This window comes from Chroicocephalus ridibundus, chromosome 6 (genome assembly GCF_963924245.1).
Source record: "Chroicocephalus ridibundus chromosome 6, bChrRid1.1, whole genome shotgun sequence".
Lineage (NCBI taxonomy): Eukaryota > Metazoa > Chordata > Aves > Charadriiformes > Laridae > Chroicocephalus > Chroicocephalus ridibundus.
The window spans coordinates 5,574,601-5,592,802 of NC_086289.1; the positions used below are offsets into that span (position 1 = coordinate 5,574,601).

General features: G+C 38.4%; 1 protein-coding gene and 1 long non-coding RNA gene across 2 annotated transcripts in view; one reads left to right on the forward strand and one right to left on the reverse strand.

Annotated features, from left to right (window-relative positions):
* Window positions 1–12,912, reverse strand: part of TACC2 (transforming acidic coiled-coil containing protein 2) — a 151,280-nt gene extending 138,368 nt beyond the window's left edge. Inside the window, exon 1 of the mRNA XM_063339137.1 lies at window positions 12,712–12,912. Within this exon, the coding sequence (XP_063195207.1) occupies window positions 12,712–12,762 (51 nt within the window). The 5' untranslated portion in view covers window positions 12,763–12,912. The remainder of the gene's footprint in view (window positions 1–12,711) is intronic.
* Window positions 48–17,426, forward strand: LOC134517544 (uncharacterized). Its single transcript, XR_010071662.1, has 4 exons — window positions 48–163; window positions 11,869–11,957; window positions 13,487–13,553; window positions 16,088–17,426. It is a non-coding gene; the product is annotated as an uncharacterized LOC134517544 (long non-coding RNA).
* Window positions 17,427–18,202: the final 776 nt, after the last annotated feature.

Genomic DNA, 18,202 nt, shown 5'->3' on the forward strand with positions numbered 1-18,202 from the left:
CATCGGGTTGCTTTACTGTTACTTGCTGGAATTCCCCTGTGGTTCCTCATCCACACTTCATGCTCATCCAGGGAGACTGACTGCCTTTTCTTGATCAAAAGAGGATCTAACCCAGGAGGACTGGAAGACTCAAACTAGGGGAAAACACAGTTCAGACTTAAAGGTAAGCTATGTGGCGGGTTAATGAGTTAGGCATTTCAGTAAGATCCAAGCAATTTGTCTTGAGTGATCAAATTTAATCCTAGTATATACAGTATTTAGTATACTTATCAGCCACACACACTGAGATATGTTAGCTTCTTATATATTGAATACATGCTACCTTAGGTATTTATATAAGACAATTTATTTTGAGCTCATTTTACTTTATGGTATAAATACTGCCAAAAAAAGACAAAATGTTTTTATGTTCCTTACTTTCACATGATTGATACTACACATAAAGCGCTGCAAAGCTCTGCTGAAGCACTGAGCATACCATTATGCACCAGCTATTCTCGTGGGTAAGAGAAGAAAGGGGGGGGGTGTTCAGAATTTTGCTCTTCTCTGATCTTGATGTGACTAATGCAAAATCATTCTTAGTTTCTGCATATTAGAACAATGTCATAGAGATCTGCAAGAATGACCTATGATAGTCCTTCAGCCCTTGTTTTCTCATGAATTCTAACAGAGCAAATATCGAGATCTGTGAGGGAAAACATAATCCTATAATGAGAATTAGTAAATATGTAATGCTTTAAAAGTGCAGAACTTGATGGGAAAGATGTTGCTTAGCAACATCAGCAGCTGGATCTGCTGTAAAACTGTGATGTTGCTTGGCAACAAAAAGCTGAGCTGGCCTTTTGTGAGAGTTGTGAAATGGTATTTTGCTGCCCTTCCCCCAGGATAACCAGAAATTGCCTGTCGGGGCTGCACCACTGCACATAGGGTGGGACTGAGGATTTAAAGGACGGCGCATGAGACAGCTCTTCGATGCAGCCCAGCCTTGGCTGATTTGTTCCACTTAATGTGCAAGTACGAAAGAAACGAAACAGGGAGGCTTTGAGTATCTGCTACGAAGAGACAAAACACATTAAGAAAGTTAAAAATTATTCTTCCCATTTCTGGCTAATTTTCAACCTGACCTGGAAAAATCTGATCTATGGCACACTTCCACCGCTTCTAATGACGCCACCCCTGTGCCAGGGATGTCAGTGCATCTGCACCGTGGAGGTCTAACGGTGGCACCAGAGGCGGTCAGGCTGCAAAATCAGAGTGTTCAGGGAGGAAGGGAAAGGGAATTGTTTTGCCCCAGTGTGTAACGTGGGAAACAACATTGCGATCCAAAAGTGTTTTGACTCCTGATGGGGTTCAACCTCTTCATATAGCTAAGGTATTTGGAAAAGTTTTATTCACGCTCATGGTAATGTAGTACTTTGATATGGCAGTGGCAACAATTAAAGAAAATACGAAGGCCTTATTTATACATAGCACTATCAGAAGTGATTTTGGAAAGTGAGAGACATCAAGTGCCTGAGAGACTTGACCTCATTTTAGTCTCTGTACAGATAGTCCCCTCTCCCTCCTTCAAATCTTTTAGACTAAATATTCATGGCACAAAAGGTGTAGAAGATGACACGTATTTCTTTGGAGATTAATTGATTTGTCCAAGGTAAAAAAAACTCACCAAGTGTTACAACTAGGATGCCAGCACTAGCTTCCCCAGCAGGCACCAGTTGCCAGACTACGCCAGAATTTGAGATAAATTTCAAACCTCTATCAGGAGGTACCCTTCCTAAAGAAACATGGGGGTGCTGATTAATTTTATTTTACAGTCTATCTATTAGTATTTTCCCAGTTGGAAAAAAGAAGTCTGTCATTTTAGCTTTTAACAGAACTTTCATAATACCATATAGTTTCATGCAATAATAAGTAAAAGTGATTCTGGAAACCTTACGTGTGATTCTGTTGCCTAAAAGACACATCTAGTGTCACACTGGACACCTTAAGGTACCCTGCTCATCCCTTAACTGCCTCTCTGGAAGATAAGTTTTGTGTTTTTTCTGCCAGTCCCACAAGGATGCCACGGACACCTCAGGGTGTCTGAAATGGTGCTCAATGTCTACATCTGTCAATCTGAATAATCTTTCTCTTGTGCATTGAGCATTAAATGTTTAGAGCACATGCATATTCCCTTTTCTTTGCACTGATTGCAGATGTCAAAGTAATGCGGAGGACCTAAGTCTTTAAAAGTGATGCCAAAAGTATTTACCAAAATATACATGATCCAAAAAATAACATCCAAGTATTGGAGCATTTCTCTTTCCAAACCACATTTGTACCAGCAGTTTTCCACCAGATTCCATATGCAGCACTTAAGTCAGTGGGAAGGCTGTTGATCCAGACGAAACACAGAGCTCTGTGCAGTGGCACTGCCTCTCTCGCTGGCCACATGCAGTCTGTGGCTATGGAGAGCTGGATAAAGGCTTCCTGTTTTAAGTTCCTGATGCCACAACCAGCTGACAGGGCTTGGGAGCAATAGGGGAGGCTGACCTACATAGCCCACCTATCCTTGTGCAGGACTGCAAATGATTTCCTTATTATTATTGCCTGCCTTTTATAAACAGACGATTCTGATTTATGAAAAATATCTCACCCATACTTGTATCGTGAGACGTATATGACTGTGTAATTCAGGTCTACAGCCACCTTGGCAGAGTGCATGTGTGTTTTCACACTCTAAATGCACGCTCACTCACTCGAAGTGAAGGATCCCGATTCCTAAACCCCAAAGATGAGGCAGGAATGATATTTCTCTGACTTGGGGCAAAGATTTGGAAGCAGTGGTGGGACTGAAGGGTGGATTTTCAGAACCTGCTGGCTCTCAACTCCCAGAGCTGGTCTGCCTGCTGTGGTGTCCGGCCACAGCACTGGGCGTGGTGGGACACAACTGAGAGAGACAAAAATCCATATTAAGTTGAGGCAGAAAAGGAGACATAAGCAAGGTGGGGACCAGCTGGTTTAACAGGTCTCTAGAGGCACATATAAAAAAGCATGGGAAGAATGATCCCAGGGTGAACTATTTCTAGCCTCTTTGCAGGTTCTTTCTCCTTCAAACTGTTTTCCTTGCTGTCCCCTCGGTAGTGTTTACCTCTTTCTTCTCTCCATGCATTCCCTTTTTTCTCCTCACTTTGGCCAAGATACTCAGTGGAAATACAAGGGAGAGCAAAGAATTGCCATAAGGTCTGGTTTTCTGAGGAGAATGGCAGAGAAGAAGCAGGGCGTAAAGCTGCTCAGAAGGTAAAAGATTCCTTCCTTCTTGTTCTCCTTTAGCTGTGGAGTCTGAACCAGCTGTCAGCAACTGTCTCTCCCTAATTGCGGATGGCAGCAGTATCTCATCTCCTGCTATCTTGGCCTGAGGTGTGTGTTGACATGTCAGAGTTGGCAGGTTGCAGCTGCTTTCTGGGCTTCGTGCTAATGCACCCGTCATGCCCACACAAATATCACAGGAGAGGAGGACTCACTCGTTCTTGGGCTTCTGCAAAGCCTCCAACACTCTGAAACTTCCCTTGGGCTGAGGGGTGGATGCTTATTGATTTCTTGTGCTGGCCCAACCTGTACACAGGTACATAATCATGTATACACACACTCACATACAGATACACACTTGTATATATTAGATATTATGTACATATAAATACATATATCCTATACAGGTTATATCCTTCATCCTCAGTTAGAGGCCATTTAGCCTGAAGCTGTTTTTCATAATCTCGTGACAGTTGTTTGATCCCTGCCTGAGAATAAATTAGGTCATAAACTTAGCTACTGACTATTTAGCAGTGAACAATATTCTCACTCCAGATGTGCCGTGTTTTATCAGTAGTGAGGGCAGGCTATGGAAATAAGTCTCTCAGGAGACTTGCACATCAAGACAACTTGTTAATAGCCTGACCAGGGTTAGGTTTCAGACTCTAGCCCAAATAATTATACTAGATCTTTGCAGGACTGAGAACTGAGTCACTGACCACTGAAAAAATTCTGTAGTCAAGATAGTGTTCATAAAGCTGTGAATCGTTGTTTACAAAGATGCTGAAGTTGGATGAAAAAATATTTACTTTGAAATTAAACTGGTCATTTTTTCAATCTTCTGCACCTTGAAAACATTTATATTGAAGGAAGCACAACACTCACATTCCTGTACTGTAAATATTTAGGTGGGGTTACTTATGCAAGTTCTTCACTGATTCACAGAGCAGGATAACACGGCCAACATTTTACAAAAGTGGAAACTGAGGCACAGAGGGTTTGAGTGATTAGGCCATTAATATACTGGCCTTATATAGAAATATAGAAAACTAACGCTAGTGTTCAGCCCTCAGAATATCAGTACCGAATGAAAATGATTACTGATTTGATTTGGCACTGCTGTTCAAAAAGGATAGGTTATATTTTACATGGAATATGTACTGAATGAGGGACTTTTCGCAAGGATGTTACACTGATTTAGCCCTGCACAAAAAGACCTCATCACATTTTAAGGCTAATCAGGACTGAAATACTTCATTTGGCTTATTTGTAAGGGCCAGCTAAGAACATTTTTGTGCACAGTAACATCACAGAGGTATCATTAAAGATACCATAAATAAAGAAGGAAAGAAAAACAGTAAGGTTAAAATAATTTCTATATGTGCTTTTTTCCAACAGATAATAATCGCATAATAATGAGAATCCTTCCTTACTGACATTACCGTTGTTTCAGGACTGTTATAATGTTTAAAATGAATGTAATGAATGAATGTTTAGATTGATGGAAATGATAAACTTATCTTCCCCTTGACTCCTTTGATTCAACTAAGCAGGCACGCAAAACAAGATTGAGAAGTCAGTTAAAGACAGTCCTTAAGGTTTTTAGGATGATCTGGTGACAATGAATGGTGCCTAAACTGCATTATCCTACTCCGAATTGGAGCTCTTGATGTTTGCCTTTGTGGTAGTGGCTTTTTTTAAAAGCTGATCTCATGCCATGTTGTGGGAAGTGGTCCTAGTGATCCATGGTGGTTGGTGGAGATAAAGTTAACTAAGCTGCTCGCTGTTGTTACAGATGGCACAAGTCTTCATCCTTTTGACAGGCATAAACCTAATCATCTTCTCCTAATGACAGATTTAAACTCATATAACACATTGCCTTGTCCAGATGGGTCTACACTATTTATATTCATGTTATCATCTTCCACTAATATAAACAATATCCAGTTTCAGAACTTCACTCAGTTCACAGGTGTATTTTACATTTGCATTTCTTCATCGTTAGTGAATATGTTAGACACAGTCTTTGCAGTACTTCAACTCAATCTCAGTTTTGATTTGGGGAATGCTCCCTGGAGATCAGGCTCACAAAATAATTGTTTTTATACAAAATTAGGCACTATTTTTACATTTTTCAGCAGGGATTGTAATAGTGAATGAAAATTTGGGAAGAAAATCTTCAGAAATCATCTGCAAATGGCTACAATATTGGGGCTTCCTGAGTCTGCAAACAGCCTGCTTCTTAAAGATGTAAATTTCCCCTTTCATCTCAGTAAGATTTTTAACAATAAAATTGAATTATGTTTTTTGAATATTGGCTATAGTTATTTTCGTTTTGATCATTACAAAAGATGGAACATTATAGATGAAATTTGACTTTGCAGATGGTTTCTATTTATCTACTATTAATCTATTTTTCTACTGTCATTGAACTGTTCTTTTCATCACTAAGAAAATAACAAAAGGCAATAAAGTGAATGAAATAAGCAACATTGCTCTAGTTCTCCTCCAGCAGCACCTATGATGTCTATAACCTCAGCACACAGTGCTACCACTGCAATCAAGTGATTGGATTCATATTTGGATGTGGACTCAAAAGTAAAAATGGTAATTCATTGGGGTGCAAAATCCCGAGAGTCATCTGGGGATGGCAGACGACCAGTGCAATGGGAAAAGTAGAACTCCAGTTTTTAGCTTGACAGATTTCATTTTTTTCAGATTTCATCTTTCAGGTAGAAATATTACACGTTTATGCAAGCCTTATGACTCTCTTTTGGCTATTAAAGATCCAAGTGCTGTTTTGTACAGCACATCCTTGACTTGCTGGCAAAAAAACCCATCTTTGCCTGTTGGAGCAGGAGCTAATGTTAAAAAGAATGCCTAGGCTGATGTTACATGCAAGTTCACAGATGGCACTTTTGTCTCCCAGTTGTATCAATTGTTTTTAACTAATCACAAAGCACTCTGAGATATTAGCAAACGGAACTCTTAACATGAAACCATAACAGAATGTAGGGAACTGAATATCAGTCACTAATACCCAAAAAGTGGATACTAACCATATTTCAAGTCAATGGAATGAGCACAAAATAAAGATTACAATTGTTTGTCCAGTTTAAAGTTCATGTATGATTGGAGTATACACGATACCACCTTCTGTAATTAAAGGGCTAAAGTGAATCAAGATTGGTATCTTGTATCCAGATGAAATTCTTTTTTTTTGCTGTATGAGCAAACTCTTAAGTGTTACTTGGTGCAGTTCTGTACATCTGGAAATGAATAATTTTTTTCTCTGAAAAGTCTTATAGCCTCTAGGTTGAATCAAACCTCTTTAAGCTTCAGATGTAAGAACAGAACTTGCCATAAAAAGATACGATGAGACTGTAGGATATATTAATGCAAAAGGCTTAAGCATAATTTCCAAAAATCTTGAAGTCTTTTTGACAATGGAAATGGTTTAATAGTGCCCTGGTTCTAATATTGGTTTTGGGCTGGCAAGTCTTCACGCAGGGACTAAATATTGTGTCTATGACAATTAGAAATGCTAAGGCTAGTTTATTAGAATGCATTAATATCTCCATGCTCAATGCTCCTGACATATATCACCTTTTGATGTGAACAGTGCAACGACTATCAGAGTCTACCAGAGAAACTGAAACAAAACCCCAACTTCATGTAAAACTATGAATTTAAACCTCCTGCCCCCTTGCATCATGCAGAGAATATCACATGGGTTTAATAAAACTGTGCAATGCTCCAAATTTGTGGGTAAAATCAGCTCTTTCTCATAAAGAAAGTGGTTAAGTATAATTTTCAGTTTACTGTTGGAAGTGGCATGGAAACTGTGAGTAATAAACAATGTAACAAGTAGGCATGCAACTTATTCCAACAGTTAATAATAATTACTATAGTTTCAATTGTATCAATAGGCTGTACATATAATACAAAGACACATTCAGAAATACAAAACCAAAATCTTTATAGTTGAATCTACAGCTTTTTTGTGAGGACGAAAAATAGGTCAACAGCTCACATTATACTAGGATAATAGTAAGAAAAGTGGGAGACGGCCATGTATAATACATCACACACATATTCCTCCCTCTGAAGTGCTGGAGGATTCACAGTCTATACCATGCTAAAACCAAAATGGAGCACATTAAAATCTAGGCATGTAAGGTCCAAAACTGTGCTGTAAAAATTAGGATTTTGATACTCATGAACTGCTTTTTTTTTTATTTTGTTTCTGTTCCCTTACTGCAGCAATCTTTGGGCTTCTGGCTGCAACTAGGAGTTGCTCACCAATTTAGAGTGTGTTAACATCAAAAATTGTTTTTTCTCCAGAAAATCTAGATGCATCCTCTGAGCCTCTTTTGGAGGATGAGTAAAAATATGACATTGAACCTTAAGTGCAAGGAAATGGTGCTGTTTGGCTAACACTTCATAGAATCATAGAAAATAGGGCTGAGGGTCAAATCCCTCACCTATTTTAGTCTCTAACTCCCCAAAATAGTTATATTTTTTACAGCTATGCTGGAGGAAGCACATTTTGGGAATGGGAAAAAATGTTCTGAACTCATATTTCCCAAAGAACTCCTTTGAAAATATATGCCATTTGGTTTAATTTGATCAATTCCTCAGTCAGATCTATTCTGCAGAAACAACTACAGTGTTGGTTCACTAATAGAGTTTCCTGTTTTCTTTCATTGTCTCTAGGGAGATTATCTCATGGTCCTGCTTTCTTACTCACAATTATACTGGTCCTGTTTCCTTCTAAAATATTTCTGTTGTAAATATGGCAACCGTTCATATAAAAAAATATTAGCATGATATCTATCACATTGTGTTTTGATAGCAAGAGAACACCCAGTCAGGTTGCCATGAACCCTTGAATCTTTTCTGATTACTTATACCCAGAAAAGTAGATTTCATCTACGTAACAAAATAAATCATTCTTACCTTTTATTTATGTTCAGTTCTATTAGAGTCCTACAAAATTCCCCACAGCACACTATTGCTTACACATGAAGCAAACAAACATATCCTAATCCATTTGCAAGGACTCATAGCTGGCTGAGGCTTGGGTTTGACCAAGAACCAAGAGTGCTAGCTGGATCACATGCATGCTGTGAAACCAGAGAAGTAAATGAGTCTGTCAAGTCCTAACTAGCATTTTATGACAAATTTAATTTGGCAAGAATATACAGTTCAGTATTTTGTCAAACTTGCCGAGGCTTGTGTATTCTGTATATGTATCTTGACAAACTGATATATTTTCATAGTATCCTGCATTCAAGAGCTTCTAATGAAAGCAAACAAAAATTAAATTGGACTTTGTTTCACCATGCAATTTTTAGAAGGCAGTACTTAAAAAGGATTATGTCAAGAAAAATAAAAACTATAATCTGTGATGGCTCTAGTCTGGCTGTCAGCAGCGAAACTCTTCAAACCATTAGTTTCTGCAACTGAATGTAGAATCAATTAACAGAATTTAAGCTATTCATTTAGTCTTACGCCTAGATCATAGATGTAGGGTAAAATTTTACTCTTTTCATACTTGTTATGGACGTAAGGGGCTTCTATAAACGTTGTTCTACTGGCATCAGAAAATACAAAAGCTGACATGAAAGTTTTCTGCAGCCTGCGTAGTGACTTCCACCTCCCCCAGAATGAAGGACCATCTTTCCAGAAAAAAGGTCAGTGGTCAGTATGAAAACTTGGTTTGACTTCCCTCATCGAAAGAAGAACCACAGCACGGACTAAAAGCTGCCCAGTCTTCGAGGTCAATCATTCTCTAATATTGCCATAAAATCATTCTCCAATATTGCCATTCTCTGATACTGCCATAAAAGATGATAGATACAAGAGAATTTTAAAGAAAGCTTCAAGTGGTAAGAAAGGAATATCCACAGTATTCTTCAAAAATGCCTTCCTCTCATCCAGCAGAATGGAAGTTGACAATGAAGACAGAGACCCTACCACACCCTGCAGGAGATTTCACAACCTGAACCTTCACAGAGATGTCTCCCCTTCGGCCCCTCGGCCCTACGCCCGTGCCTACTCTGGAAACTCTCCAAACTATTACTTCTATTTCTACCCTGCTTGCTTTGTATCGAGCCCCACAAAATAACAAGCAAGCAATTACAATGTAAATTATTTTTTGTATAAGGGGGAAATGGTCTGCAGGCATAGCTTTGAATATGAAGGATAAGGCTGGAACTGGGGGCATTTATTTTATTTCTTTTTTGCAGTAGGCTGTTTGATTGGCTTTGAACAGGTTTCCTTTCTAATCAGCCCCACAAACCAGTGCCCATGTGACAATCCAAGCATATCCGGTCATTGTCCTGGTTTGAGGTAAAACAGAACCAATTTTCTGATTCGTAATTTTACTTTTTAGCTGGGCCTCTTCTAACTGAATAAAGTCTGAAATTAACAGCACATTGTTCAGAAACTGTTCACTCTCAGATTGATAAGACCTGATTATACCAAGGAATGGTATGCCCAGAGGCTCTTGCTTAGACTTATTGCTGTAACAACCAAGGTCAGGTAACTTCGCTGCTTGCCCCGTTAGAGGGTCAGAAGCGGAGAAGCGTAGAGGGGTCCCACCTGCAGGGAGGAGCAGACGGGACAGGTGACCCAACACTGACCAACAGGGTATTCCATCCCATCTGCATCACGCTCAGTATAAAAGCTGAGGGAACAAAGGGGCAAGGCGGCTCTGGCTCGCTTTTTCTTCAATGGCCGACGCCTGAGGAGGACCCTGTCTGTTCGTCTGCCTTTGATCCTGATCCAAGCATTCCTGACTCTAGTTCTGGAATTCAGCTCCTGTCCATCGCTGACTCCAGTCTGGGACTTTCCCTGTGTCTGCTGGTGACGCGATCGTCATCCTGGGAGCTGGATACGGTTTTGTATATATTGTATACTTTTTTTCTTTAATTTTTATTATTCTATTATTATTTACTATTTTCTTATTTATCATTATTTTCATTAAAGTAGTTTAGTTCCTTTTTCTAAACTAATAAATATCCTTATCTCTTCCTCTGCTCTCTGAAGAGGGCAGGGGAGGGCCATCTGTCGTTCTGATTGGCCAATCTGGCCAAAACCATGACAACAACTTGCTTTACTGATAAAATAACCAAGCCATAATATAACTTAGATGAGCTTAGATCAGCTTTTTCATAGACTAGGTTGCTTTCCACAGCTTGCCCTGGGATTGTCAAAACGCTTGATGAACAACACTAACTAGACAATTCCGGAGCACGTGCAAAGTGACAACTGATCTCCCTAAGCCAGAGTGTCCAAGCCTGTTATTGTCACAATCTCTGTTCTAAAGATGGTAAAATGCAAGGATGTAGATGTAGACGATGTAGATGTAGATGCAGATGGCAGGGTACTGAAAACTAAGACAGTGAGGATTAGTTCTTCCATCCGTAGGCCTATCTGACATTTCTGGCCAAGTACCAGCCCTTCTACATTTCTACTTTCCCAAATCCCCTTAAAACAAGATGTATGGATATATGTATTACCATCTACTTAATTAATCTCTGAATTTATAATTAAAAAGCTTTGACATGAAGGGATGGAGATTCTTTTCTTAACTCCCACATGTATAGCAGGTTTCTAACCTATATCTTGGGCTGTGTGGAGTGGAAAAGGTCTACTCCTAAGTAATTAGCAGCTTGATCCTGAATAGCTGAATCACAAGAAACAAACTCAAGCTATAAGCACTTTATTTTTTTGGATAAGATCAGATTTTGTAGGAAACACCAACTTTATAATACACATAGAAGCCTGTCTGCCATTGTCATCCTGTGTCTGTCAATATGATTGTTAGTTTCTGCCTGAAGATAAATCTGTCTTTTTAAAGGCAGTTACTTGAAAAATAGTTTTCAAAATATACAAAACATACCAAAACATTGTGGTAGTATAAACTCTGTTCATTAAAAAATTCCAGAAATAATTGTCTATGGTCTTACCTGTTTACAACATATTTCAACAGAATGTCATCTATGTTCAAAATAATAACATAATCAAATTCTTGTTAATCTCAAACTAGTGAAGTACTATTTTAATCTGATTAGTTCTCCTAGTGGGAAAGGCTAGAAGTGACTTCAACTGCCTCAACATCTATAAAAGGTTTGGGTCACCAGAGGCAATATTCTGCCTACAGATGTTCAGTATTGTGTTTTACAGCCTGAAGCAAACATCATTATGCATGAAAGGACGAAACACCATAGTCAGTTCTCACTTAAGAACATCATGAAACATCTATGTAATCTTTGCAGTGACTAGCCAGCTAATTTTATCTATGAAATTTTGCATGAGAAACAAACATTCTTGTCGTTACATGGCAACTTAAAATCAACAAGCAATGCATTCTGAAACAAATCCTTAGAACTATTTCTGAAAAAGAACAACGGTGGAAGAGAGCCATATTTAAAAACTCCAGCATTTGCAAATAGCTATTACAGTCTGTAATGTTGTAACATGTTTTTAAAACAGCTATTTTAGGACATGCACACTTAATGATCGGTCTTCTGGTCTTAGAAAGATACTGACTAAATAGACATCATCTTGTAGACTACTTTATAGGTTTTGTGGATTGTAAAACAAGTTATACAAGAGCCCATGGAACTACAGAACCTCAAAGGAGACACTGTTTTTTTCTGGTAAGGAGAAAAGTTTCTTTTACTTGTAAGACACTCCCTTTGCCTTTTTGCAATGTCTAAAACATAATTAGTAAACTGTTTTGAGTCTAGACATTTCTAATTTTAAAGAACTAATAAAAAATTACTTACCCAATTTTCCTCTAGACTAAAAATGAAAATGTACCACTCTGTCCCTGATTTTTATAACCTTCTGCACTCCTTCACGCCTAGCTGGTGTATGGATCCCCTTTCTCCCTGGATCACATGAAAGTGTTCTATTAATGTGAATTGGCTTATGTTTGAGAACACTATGCTGGATAGCTATGAAGTGTAAGGAATCTGACCCAGGGAGCTGTAGGGCTATGACACATCAGTTCTTCACAGGAATTCTCAGTTGCTGGATGAGAATAACACGAGATAGGTCCTGTACACGGGGTGCCGACTGCTGTCGTTGTTAGTATACTGTTTGCTTAAGGCAGTGAGACAAGTTCCACGATACTCCAACGTAACTGGAATTTTACCCTCTGGCTTTTCACTCGAGGACTATAACTACTAAGTATCAGGCTGTCTCTCTCACCTGACTAACTTAGTAAGCTATGTTTGGGAAAATGAATCAGTTTAGCACGTGGCAAACATATATAACCACAGCATGGCTAAAACTGATAGCTGCCGTAAGAAAACCACTGCAAGTCAGCACTGCTCCACATATTTCATGAGTGATACTTTGCTGGAGTTCAGAATAAACATTCAAAGTCTGGGAATGCTAGCAGATTACCTGGCAGGAGGGAGAGAAGGAAAAAGCAGAAGTCTCCTGCCTCTGTTCCATTCTTCATCCCCTTGCTGTGTTCAGTCTTGTCTTGCCCATGCAGTCAGAAAAGAGGGAAAGCAGCTTGTTTCTCCTCTTGATGGATAAGATGGATCTTTCAGACCACTTGTTTGAATGTAGCGGTTGAAGTTAGAGCGTCACATGTAAGCCCTTCAGGAAAAAAACATGCCACTTCAGTACAGAGTTGTTTTAACTATAAACCACCAAAGCACGTGTCATTGGAATAGGAAACCCACACCAATCATAGAAAAGACTTTTAAGTAGAGCATGCTTTCAGTTACTTGGTACTTTTGGAAAATCCTCCCTTGGAATACATTATTTCAGAGAGGAAAAAATTATTTCTTTCATAATAGCTTGTGAGTTACACGTCTTTAAACACATGTAATAAAAATATGTTCACATCAGCACAAGATATGAAGAAATGATTGCTGTGATAGGATTAAATCTATCACAGAAGTGCTTAGGTTTAAGTCAATTGTTTGCATGGTGTTGGCAATGTCTAATAGGTGATAACTTCTAGAGATTGCTATAAAGAAAAGTGAATTCCTATGAATTTTCTGGGAATACAGAAATCATTGGCATAGTAAAACTTCAATGTCCAAAAAATTGCCATGCAATTATGTGAAATATGGGCACAGCTCTACAGAGCACTAATTGGCTTTTTATTTTGCAAAAATCTAACATTGTTCTGCATTTGCTTTTAATTCCTTTTTTCCTCCATTAGAAATGTACTGGGTGGACCACCAAGGCAGCAGCTGTCTGGCTGTTCTCTGCTCTGAGGCATCAGTGATGTATGTATATATTTCCTGCTCTTTCTTCCAAAGTTTTTTTTTCATTTTCCTGAACTAAATCACTGTTTGATTGTAGGGGAAAAGTGGAAGGTTTTGAGCATTTTAGTTTCTGTCAGCATGACTTCCACATGTTGTTGTAGCAACCTTGTGTCAATCTTTCACTTAATGAAACCTTCCAAGTAATAAAGAAAGAGTTCCTGGTGCCAATGAGGGTTTGATCCTGACAGGGTTTTTTCACTGACATTCCACCAGATTGGGCCCCAGTTTTTTTTTCAGAGTGCTATTAATAATTGTTCTTTCATATTCCTCTGAAAATACCTTCTTAAACTGGCACAATGTATACTGTGATTTGATGGGCTGTAACCTAATCCACTTTGCTGAAAGAATATCTGGTGCCAGGTTTTTACCTCCCATGGGATTATGTGTAAATATGGAAATAAAAGCTTCTGCAAGAATCAAGTATATGAACTTACACTTCTACATTGCTAAAACAATTTTTTTAAGTTAGCTACACTCATTAAAAGAAATTACCCTCATCTGTATTTGCTTGCAGAGCTGGCAGCTGAATTGTAAGTACCTCAGACGTTTTATTTCTGATGTTTTCAATTAGTCTAGGCCCCATTTCAGATTACCAGGATTATCTTCGTGTCAGGAACAGCCATCACAGGGCAACAGGTCCTGTGTTGCAATGTTCTTAGACAATTAATTTCTTACTTTATCCCTTCATCCCCAATAGCAGCAATTATTTGGGTGTATTCAAGGGAAAGGCAAAAAGTTTATGCTTTAAAATCATATGCAACACTCCTGGGCAGTCACTAAACCGTCTCATTTAAAAACATGTCTTTCTTCATTAAGGCCCAGGGTCTTCACAGCAGGAGACCAATCTTCTAGAACTGGACAAATGATTAGATTTGATACTAAATCTAATGGTGGTAGATCCACAGTTTATTGGCTCTAGATGAGAGCACCTGCAGGCTGGGCAGCTTCCAAGCTATTTGAGATGCACGGTCAACACCACTGGTAATTCATTTCTCAGCACCATAAAAAATCCCCATTATTTCTCTATATTTGATGACAATGGAGACTGCCTATTGCTTCCTGAAATACAGTATCCATTTGAGCTGCTGTGTATCATGGTATATACAAAGTATGCAAATTTAAGAACTAAAATTCAGTTGGAGATCCTCTGTAAATGCCAGAAACTTTATGTGCATTTCTGCACTCTGACAGGAGGAAAAGGAAGGAACGGTGAAGTCTGCACACAGTGAATCTCTGCTAATAAATTTGAGATATTTATTTTAAGATTCCTTTATATGAGTCTTCTCAATGGGAATAAGGTTTTGCATATATGCATTTATGAGAACTGAATGAACATCAGATGAAAAAATAGTCTGGTGAGTAAAAACAATTTGAGAATCTCACAATCAGCTGAACATGGACCGTTTCCTTAAGTTACTGTTTTCACTGTTGATGATAACAATTGGCATATATGCACAAGAATAGTCAGGAAAGTAGAGATCTGGTATCTGGACAAGCAGAACTCTCAAAATAAAAATGCAGGGGAATGTCTGGCAATATTACAAAGTGTTTAGTTCATATTAAGCATAGTCAGATGATATTTAAAAACTGTAACTCACATATACTCACATTTGTTAAGCCTATATTTCCATCCTGACATCTGGACTCACTGGGAGGAGAAAGTCCACATATGTTAAGGGCATATAAGGTAGTTTCTTAATAATATCCCCTTATATTTCCTCTCTTTCTGAAGCCATGTGTTGTGAGTAAGCTTACAGAAGGCAATGGCATTATTTTGGAAAGGGAGGTCTGGGACATGAGAGGTGATATTGCATGTGTTGTAAACTAAGTTTTTAGATAAATAATGTAATTCTTAAACAGAGTTAGTGGCATAGGTGGCAGAATCTGCTGGTTGCATGATAACACTTCTGGCTTCCAGCTGTTAAATTATGTTTGAAAATCGGCTTACTGTACAGTCTGCTTGTGTTTTCCTAAGAAAATAATTGTCAGTGAGATGCCATATCACTGTGAACGGGAGGGAAACACTGCTGTGAATTCTTGTGAATAATGCACAATATTCCCTTGCAATAGCTGAGACTAGTAGGAGCTCCTCACAATCTGTCCTACAGCCTGAAACACTGGTTTTAGCCCTCATTCTTATGCACTGTTATACCTTTCACTGTCTCTATCAGGAACCTGCTGCCCACAATACTGCTACAGCACAGGTCAGAAATTATTTACTTGATAAGATAGCTTATGGACAACTGTTACATCAAGAGCTTGAAATACAAGATCTATTTACTGCGTGATTTATGCACTTCTTCCCATTGAAATCAACAGGACTCATGAACCTAGACATCTTTGTACATTTAAGGCAGGCCTGCAGAACATATGTGCCTACATACATGCAGGATAATCAGTGCTGGCACAATGGCTCTGTGTCCCTTTCTGGTTATGAGACAGTATGCTGAGGGTTGTGCTGACAATTTCACCCCTGAAATTCTGTCCTCCTGCAGAAAGCTGCAGTTATACCTTTGCCCTCAGTGCTCCCAGATTCAGTTTCTCCAGATGACCCAAGATGACGTGGTACTTGGTTGTGTTGTTTGAAACTGCCGGTCTGTTCTCTGCAACAAGAAGATGGAATAGGAATTAGGAGCCCTGAGAGCATCCACCTTGTGTCTCACCCACAGCTGCACGGTGTATGCTGTGAGACCGGCGCATACGGAAGAGCAGCAGTAGGCTTTTCCTCTCATGCCTACCACTGCCAAGTGATGTGTGTAGCTTCAGTGAAAGAGGTTTTTGTCATGGAACTGAAAACTAAATTCCAATTAAACTCCCCTGATCTATGTAGAGTGGTCTTATTTCACATATAAATATAAGCTACTGTATGTATGTGACAGTAATTGAAATCCTTTTATAGTGCACAACATTCTTGTTAAAAGTGAATTTGTATGCTGCTTGGTATTTGTTGTACAATTGTGCTTTTTAGTGCTTAATTTTTGGTTAACATGGCTTGCCTCTTTAAGAACACTTTTTGCTACGATATTTTATATTTGAGACAAAGAGCGGTCTGTGGGATATTTTGCTCTTGTACCCAATGAGTAAAAGGCCCTGCTTGTCTAAGCACCAAGAAAGGTCAAACACAGATTTCAAGAAAGGAAGCATCATCTTCAAAACTGCAAGATTAGGGTTTGTTTGAGCCTGGATACAACAGGATTTCCTCAGCAAGGTACTAAACCTTTCACCTCATATTGAACCTTTTACTATGCCTCCCACCCAGCTCAGCATTTTGCATTTTGTACTGTATTACAAAGTCTTTGGAATAGGGACTATTCCTTACTACATGTTTGTGTACTGCACTGCACAATGGGCCCCAGTCTTGTTTGGATCCTGCCTTGAGTCTTTCTGTGTTAGGGTCCAAAACCATATTACTCATAATGAATTTGCAACGCAAATTTGACAGCACTCTACTAGTCACACGAAGTACAAGAATAGAAAGTTGTTCAAAAGTTCAAACTATAATTAAATCATTTTGCACTGAAAAATGAAATTTTTTAAACTTATATTTTGAAAGAGAGCTGCAGTCTGTAGTCCAGCAGAAGTACTGATTTGGGGAAGACAAGGAAGATCCGTGACTGTATATTCAACCAGTCTGATCTATGAAGATGTTTCAGAACACCTGCTAAAAATACTCTAATAAAACACCACAATAATTAGAGCAACACAATAGTATTAATCACATAATGAAGTACAAAGTGTTATGTATATATTTTGTAGGATTATTTTAATTTTGAAAATTAAGCAGAGAAAGCTACAAACAAATTCTTAGATTCCTTGCAATGAAAAGGTATGATTTTTGAAAAGCCATTAAGAAAGTTCCTATAAATCAACTTTTAACATACTATATTGTTATTCTAATCATGCATTATAATAAAACTCGTATTGATAATTTGGAATTATATTAAGTGTTACTCCTTGTCTTTGAAACAATGTATTGGGAGAAAATCATTCTTTAGAATAGCTTTGTTGGAGACAATGGATTCACACAAGGAATTAATTTTGATGGGCAGTATTTTTGCACGGACCAGAGCTTGTGCAGACTTCTGAAGTTTCGTATTAATTGTGCCAACCTGTGGTAAATCATGCATTTAGATTTTGCCTGAAGTTTCACAAGTACATTAAGTTTTCAGGAGAACCCAACACACCTCTGGATTAATGCTCAACTGAATAATTAATGTAAGAAAACATGAAGTTGACTATGTGTACTATGAAGAAGATTGTGTTTTGGGACTTCAGGGGAGGATGGAAATCCCTGCTACTTTATGTCTTCTTTCAAAAAATCTGGGATTCATCAATGCAAGTTTTTGTTGTTAAAGATCTGCCTTCTTAATAAAATGACTTTTAGTTTCTGTTAAAATTACAGAATACTTCCTCCCAATGCCTTTTCTGTAATAAAAAGTGGATTTCATCCTGTATCAACATGAAAGATTCCCAAATTTGAAAATCTCTTACAATGCTAGCGTTCATGATACCCAGAATGCCTTCTTTTTCTAACTTGTTATACGAATATACATTAACAGTGAAAGAAGAGTTAATTGGAAGACATAGTCTTGCAATTATGAATCCTATGA